The sequence below is a fragment of the Montipora foliosa genome, chromosome 13 (genome assembly GCF_036669935.1).
Source record: "Montipora foliosa isolate CH-2021 chromosome 13, ASM3666993v2, whole genome shotgun sequence".
In the NCBI taxonomy this organism is placed as follows: Eukaryota; Metazoa; Cnidaria; class Anthozoa; order Scleractinia; family Acroporidae; genus Montipora; species Montipora foliosa.
Genome location: NC_090881.1, coordinates 27042868 through 27050322, shown reverse-complemented (window position 1 = coordinate 27050322; position 7455 = coordinate 27042868). Strand labels below are relative to the sequence as shown.

Sequence of the window (7455 nt, the reverse complement as noted above, 5' to 3'; positions counted from 1 at the left end):
TCTTTTTGTTCACCAATTAGCAAAAAGTCTCTGATTGTGTGATTCTTCAGATTCTGCGATTTTATCACTTCATATTACGATTACTCTATGCCACACAGAAGTTATCTTGCTTGCACACCTTTCGAGAACAGGACATTGTTACAATAAGGATTTAATTTACCATAATTTTAGCTGTGATTCTGATTGTGTGACAGAGACGCCCAATTCGTGGATGTTTTTTTTTTTCAATATAAATTGTAGTTTATTAATATTGTAACAGTACAAATAATACCATTGTTACGTTTAATGGTAAGGTAGTTACTTTCCAGTTGTATACTGCTCTATTTAATTGGAAATCTGAGTGACAAATATTTATAAATCTTGTATTATACAAGTTACATTGCCAAAGGAATGATTAAAGAATATCACTGTTTTTTCATTATCAAAATTATAGTCCTACTTGTGTGTTTTATTGAATAGCCGACAGGCACACGGTGTGTCTACATAAAAAAAGAAAAACATCAAAGCAATGGGCGTCTGTCACATAATCAAAATCACAGCTCGAATTATGGTAAGTTAAATCCTAATTGTAACAGGCATACATGTATACAGCATGCATGGGCTGTGAACAGTACATAAATTCACGGTAGGGCAAGGGGCACTTGAGTCAGAGGAATGGGAAAAATAGAGGGAGAATCATGGAACTGAAGTCTGGAAAATTGGATGAATCAAAGAATCAGAAAAATAGGAGAATCTGAAATTGTTGAGTTGGATAATCAGAGGACTAGTTTATCTCAAGCTCTTATCTTACTATTCTCCAATTTAGCCATTACTGTGACATTCACAATCTGATCTTAATGTATTCTTACTTTGTCAAATTTTTTGAGTCGATCCAGAATTCCATCAAACACTTCTTCTGAAACTCTAAGGTTTGTTGTACCACTGTCCACTATTGTCTTGTCGTAATTATACTAGAGAAAACAAAAATAATGTTATTTTTTAAGTTAGTCTGAAAAACCCTGCTGTTGCCAGATTTCTTCCAGACAGTTGAAAGAATGCCCCCTATTCTCTATGGTACACACAGGTTTGATCTGCTTAACCCATTTACTCCTGGGGGTTCCCCATTGACGAGTAAAATTGTCTTGTGTTAGACAGAATAAAATACTAAGTATGGCCAGTTCAGGTCGGTTCAGGCGAAAAAGGGTTAAAAATTCACACAGCAGAAGTTCGTGAGATCAGCCTTCACTGATCAAGGAACTGTTCAAAACTTCAAGAAGGAATCGGTTTCATTAGAAGCTGGTCACTGGCGGTATACCGCCGTCTGTTTGTCAGAAATTTGCCTCTCACTGCCAGCTACTCTGCCTTGATTTTCACTCAAATCCTGGTAAAAGGGTGACCGCCGCTTGCATTGATTAGCCCAGGCATCTACTTCAAAAGTTATTGAAACCCCTGGAATGTCAAAAAGCGTCCCCTTACCCTTCTAGTCATCATCAGTGTTACTTGCATCTAGATACATGTAACAATACTGGTAACCTAACTCAAGAGCAATAAACTGGACTGAAATAAACATACTATAACTCTGTTGTAGATCATACAGTGTACTGTGTAGGTATAGGGTAAAAGGTATGAGAAATTCAAAGCTCTGCTGTTGTAAAAAATCTGTAGGTTATACATTATTTGGTTTTTTACATTGTCATGTACTTAATCCATTAACTCCTCAGGTGCCGTACGACGCCCCAGTTGATGAGTACAATCGTCTGGCGTCAGACAGAGTAAAGTCTGTCATTTGATTAGTCTCACTCCCTGGAGTCAATGGGTTAAAAGGTAAAAGGTAAAGGTAAAGCCACTTTATTTAACGTCGGTAGTTCCTTCAGCTATGAGGCTGGTATCAATGGAAGCCGACGGTGCGCCTTTTACCCCCTCCCTCTGTCACTGCTCCGTTTCAAGGATATTTAAAGCTATAGCTGCACGGATCAGAGGAAAGTCGAAACAGACGTTGAAGTCACCTAGGATCGAACCAGGGACCTCTCGCTCCAAAAGCCGCCACTAGCCATCTGAGCCACGACTGCTCTTCAAAAGAGGACAATTCATGACATTTATCAAAATCCAGTTTGCATCTCATCCTGCCCAGTTACAGACTGAGCCAGTTACAATGCACTCAAAACCAGGAGGTTGTTTGGTGCATGTATTTCCCCAGTTGGGTATAATAATAATAATAATTACAGTAAATTATTAATCATCCCATTCAGTCTAATTTTCCATTTTATCATATGGCCCATACGACCCCGCACAGGCTTCCATTGCAAAACTATTGGGAAAATCTCCGTATGAGGGCTGTACACGTTAGCGTGAGCAGGGCTGGAAAAAGCCATAGAGCCCTACTAGGAAAACGTACTGCTCCATGCGATGCAATGTTAGGGGATTTCGTTGCTTTTAAACATCCAAGTAATTTAAAGCCAGAAAACCTAAAGGGAAATAACTTCATCTTTTGAGTGCTCATAAATAGTGTAAAGAGCCAATATGATAAAATGCTTATTGACCGAGTTTAGGTCGCACCGGAAAGGAAAATATTTGGCCCTCGGAAATGGCGCACAGACAACGCTGTGCTCAGCCTGTATGCCACGACTTCAGGCCAAATATTTTCCCGTCCGGCCCTCCCACTCAGTCAATAAGTCTCATTATAGTCTCCCATGGTAAAAGTGGGAGATTCCATCCATAACAAGTACATGTACATGTACTATTATATACTTTAGTCATGAATGCTATCTGCAGTTTTAATTTTTTAAATACCATACATGTAAGTTTCATTACCTTCTTACAATCCAAATTTAGGCTTTCCCCACCCACTGCTATATCTGTTATGACAACTTCATAATACCATTTCTTTACAACTGGAGTGTAAAGAAGATCACCTTCGTAAAGTTCATCATCAACTTCACCAAACACCTGACAAAAGATGGTAATGTTCTCTTAAGCAATGGTGACATAAATGGTTACTAGTGTGCTGGTGCAGTACATGAGCAAAGTTACTAATACATGTACATTGTATGAGCTTCATCAAAGGGAAATGTTATACATAAATACAGATTTACATTCAATTATTGAAGATAACTCTCTAGCTTCTTCAGGTAAGGAATTCCACAGTATTGGTGTCATTACTTGAAAAAAGACAAGCAATTCTAGAATACCCTGCCATTTTTTCCCGGAATAAATCTGTTGGTCCCTCTCTCCCGCAGTCATGAACTAAGTGGAATTCTGCAAGTGTATGGCTAGTGCTCCCACACTCCCGCAGTTGAAAGCTAAGTGAAATCAAGTTATGTTGTACACAATGCTACTTATAGCAGGTAACGCACAAAGAATGAGGAATATGATACTGTAGCATCTACATGTATAAATTATGTCAATACACAGTAACGTTTCATGTCAAATAGGCCAAGCATTCGCTCAGGCCAGTGACATTGAAAGAAGTGCATGATCAAGCCTGGTGTAATTTTTCGTGGATTACACTCTTAGCTTTTAGTAAAAATGAAAGATATTAGTCTAAAAACATGTTGAAATCAAATTTAATGCCTGCAGGAGTCTGGCCAAAACCATGTGCAAATTAGATGACTGCAGGACTATGGGAGGAGGTTTTTAAGTTCCAGATTTTAGTGGCAGGGTATTATAGAGATCTATTACTTACATTTTAAGGAGGCAACATGGCACTTTCAGCGAGTGTTTGTGAAAAGAGCATGGAAACCCAGCAGTTGTACAATGTACATTGGTTGTACGTCAAGTCAAGTTCTGACTTCATGGTAAACAAGCCGACTTAGCAAACTTACCAGAAATAATGTTTTCTTAATTAATTATCTTACCTGGCACAATGTTGGCACAGTATAGATACAGTATACAGTGTACCTGCACAATAATATCAGAATCAAAGTTGTAAGCCACTTACCATAGTTCCAGCTACAGTTGGCTCAGATGAAAAATCAATTTCACTGCTTCCACACAACTGCATTGAAAATGAGTCCTTAACAACACCACTATTGACAAACTGATCAAAGACTGGCAGAACACTTGAATCAGGCTGATAGAGATAAGGAAAATAGTGAAGTTCAAAGTATGAAAACTAACAATAATAATGCTAAATGGAAGTTGGCAGGGGTTGCCTGAGAAATGCAGTTGCCTTTTGGCAGTCAAATCTGAGATAAAGACTGGTCTTATGGCTGGCAAATCTTCGCAATCTAACCATGGGCCTTCAAATGGCAAGGAAAATATACACCTACAAACAGGGGCCGTGGAGTTCATTTGAAAGTTGGGGTGGGGGGGGGGGGGGCACTAGGTTTTGGTATGGATCACAGAAGTGTAAGGGGAGAGGGAAAGCTTTGAGAGAAAACAACATTGAAGGAAAAAAGTGGGGGGGGGGGTTATATTTTACACCAGTTGGTTAAAAACAATAATATCATTCAATGGCAAAAACTACAGGTATATGCTTTCCCACCCCACCTTACCCCTTTCTGGTCATGTTCAGCCAAATCTGGCTCAGCATCTTACCTTTGATAGCCTTGTATATCCGAGGCCAAGAATTCCTTCCCACATGGAGCCATTGATATAAAAATTCTCAGATGACAAGATGGCTGCCACATTTACACGCACAGTGGCATTCGGTCCCTCCACAAACCGCAAGAGGTCTGAACCCAACTCTCCTTCCCAGTTTCCTTGAGTGTAAGGAACAGCTACAGGTCTGTTTAGATCTCTGTATGAAGTTGACCTTCGTGAAAAGAATATTATTGTCGAAAACAATCAGCAAAGTTTAATGCAGATCTCAAGGTACAGATCCTTGTTCAGAGGGAGAGAGCTTGTGGAAATAGGAAAAGGGTCCTTTTTTCAAAGAACAAATTTAAATTTCATATTTATGTTTAACTTTTCTAATTTGTATTAATTTATGCATAAATCATTCTTTGGTTCAGCTTTATAATTATCTTAGGGTGTACTTACTTATCAGCGTGATAATAGAAAGGAAGATATGGATGTGGTGATGCTGCGACAGCAAAGTTGCTGCTTCCAGTATCCACAAGTACATTGATCTGTGAAAAAAAAAAGATTGAATGAAATTTTCAGAGACTCAAGACAAAAGTAAATACTACTTAATTACTTTCAGTATAATGACATTTAGGGCAATTTCTTTAAAATTTAATTACTAAAGTTCACTTTAACAGATCATTCAACTAAGGTTGAAATCGGGAGTGATAAAGCACTAGCAGAAGCTATCAGTCCCTTTGCTCACACACCTAATGGAGACCATGAGTGACTGTGCATTCACTCATGACACAAAGATATAAGAAGAGTTACTTGAGCAGATGTCTCGTGTTGGGACATGTATTCCAAAGAAAGATAATGCAATTTTTATCAATAACCCAGTGATGTATTGGAATCCTAGGAGACTTATTAAATAATTTGTACCGTACATGTTACACTGCAAAGGTCACAACACCATGACAAGGACCACGTCCTCTAATGTCCTCTACTCCCCAAAGTGAGTAGATTGGGGCACAGGGGTGGTGCAGTGGTGAGAGCACTCGCCTCCCACCAATGTGGCCTGGGTTCGATTCCCAGACTCGGCGTAATAAGTGGGTTCAGTTTGTTGGTTCTCTTCTCTGCACCGAGAGGTTTTTCTCCTCTCCTCAAAAAACCAACATTTGACTTGATTTTTCATAAATTTTCAACTTCAGTTTACAGTGTCCCCAATTATTTACACTCCAGCACTCGAATGACTAGACACTTAAATAAAGTTCCTTTCTTTTCTTTAATGTTCCACGGTGTTTTGTGCTTAAAATCATCACAGGAAAATTATTCTTCTCAATGTTATTGTTGTATTTGATTTCAGTTTGTATCTCAACAGAGAATGAATAATGCTGTCATTTTAAAGAACCCACATTTGATGCAAATTCCCGTGAATCAAACCTGGGACACATTGGTGAGAAGCAAGAGCTCTCAACTGAAGCTTTCATGCAGGGTCAAGGACAGACACTGACTAAAGAGGCAAGGGATAGTACTCTGTAATTTTATGTTTCGCATAATTAAATCAACTGATGTTTCCAAAAGGACAGATATAAATAAATTACCTGTAGTAAAATTATCTGGCATATTAGACAGAGCGAGAGTCAATCCTTGGAGCCAATGGGTTAAACACATGAAAATCAATTCAGTTAATGGCAATTGATTTCATACAGGTCACCTTTGCATTATTTGTTTCGAAGGAGTCACACCTCACTATCAACGAATTCGAATGGAAACAGCTGCAAGCGTTTAATTTTCTCAAAAGGTGCTTCTTTTTTTTAGTTTTAAATAGCGTGCCATTTCCTTTCATTTCGTTAATACAAGTACGCCGAAATGTATCAATGAATAAACTTATAATGTATTCCTTTCAAATCAAGACCACGAAAAGATTCGGTATTGTCAGAAAGTAAGATTTTGACTTCTATCCTGGAAGGAAGAGAAAGCCCCCCATACAGTACAGATCAATGCTTCAGAAAGATGTTAACAAAATGAGAGCAGCTTGCAGTCTCGATATGTTTTTACCACGCTACTAAAGAATGTGAGAAATCCTTCTCCCTTAATCAAACACTGTCTTTTTGTAAAATATAATCGAAAAGATGTCGATCAAACGCCGGATCTTATGACCATTCGTCTGAAGAGGGCTAATATCGCGCAACTTCCCGAGTCTTTTGTTAATGACATTCCCAATATATAATTTATTCGGCATAGATGGAAGTTCTTGGGAAGTTAAACACACTGATATTGTGCCAAGATATTCCATAAAGTCCAGAGAGGGACAAGGAATCGTATTGGTATCGCATAACACTCGAATCGATGACACCAAAAAGTTTGAATAACGTACAAAGCATTAATAGAGCTTCAATTCAAAACTCACTCGCTGTGCTGGTGTTCCAAGATCGGTGGCGATATAATAACCCTGTCCGGGGCGACCTTTCAAGTTTTCTGTGGGATTTCCACGACTATCTCTCAAATCCCTTTTACTGCGAAGAAGAGGAACTCTGTAGCTTCCTTTCTTTCCTCCCGAAATCAACTTTAAGCAGAAGATGAGCACAAGAAAGACGTGACATGTTTGCCGCATTGCGTACTCCGTGAAATCGCACAGAGATTCTTCGCAGTTTGCCTTCGCTTTCTTTAAAGTTCCCAAATGTATGAAACTGGCGCTAAGGCCTCATATAAAATCCAAGCTCACCACTGCAGTATATTTCGCGGAAGATATTATTGATTGCTCCATGTTTTTTCGGGAAGGCGTGGTTTCCATGCAATATGGAATGGTATTACTTATCACTTTTCACTTCCGGTTAGAAGACGTCACGTCTCTTTATAGAGTATGAACATTGCAACAAATGAGCATCATTTTCTCTTCTAAGTTCAATGCTCTACTTCTCTTTGCTGAAAACGGAACCTTCATTATCTCTTTTTCCGCCACTCGGATCT

General features: G+C 38.8%; 1 protein-coding gene across 1 annotated transcript in view; it reads right to left on the bottom strand.

Moving 5' to 3' along the window:
- The window catches only part of LOC137982679 (beta-secretase 1-like), a 19949-nt gene extending 12494 nt beyond the window's left edge, over nucleotides 1-7455 (bottom strand). The window contains exons 1-6 of the mRNA XM_068829807.1: nucleotides 6896-7455; nucleotides 4960-5048; nucleotides 4516-4732; nucleotides 3917-4048; nucleotides 2791-2925; nucleotides 849-950 (exon numbers count right to left, since the gene is read on the bottom strand). Of these exons, the coding sequence (XP_068685908.1) occupies nucleotides 849-950; nucleotides 2791-2925; nucleotides 3917-4048; nucleotides 4516-4732; nucleotides 4960-5048; nucleotides 6896-7099 (879 nt within the window). The 5' untranslated portion in view covers nucleotides 7100-7455. The remainder of the gene's footprint in view (nucleotides 1-848; nucleotides 951-2790; nucleotides 2926-3916; nucleotides 4049-4515; nucleotides 4733-4959; nucleotides 5049-6895) is intronic.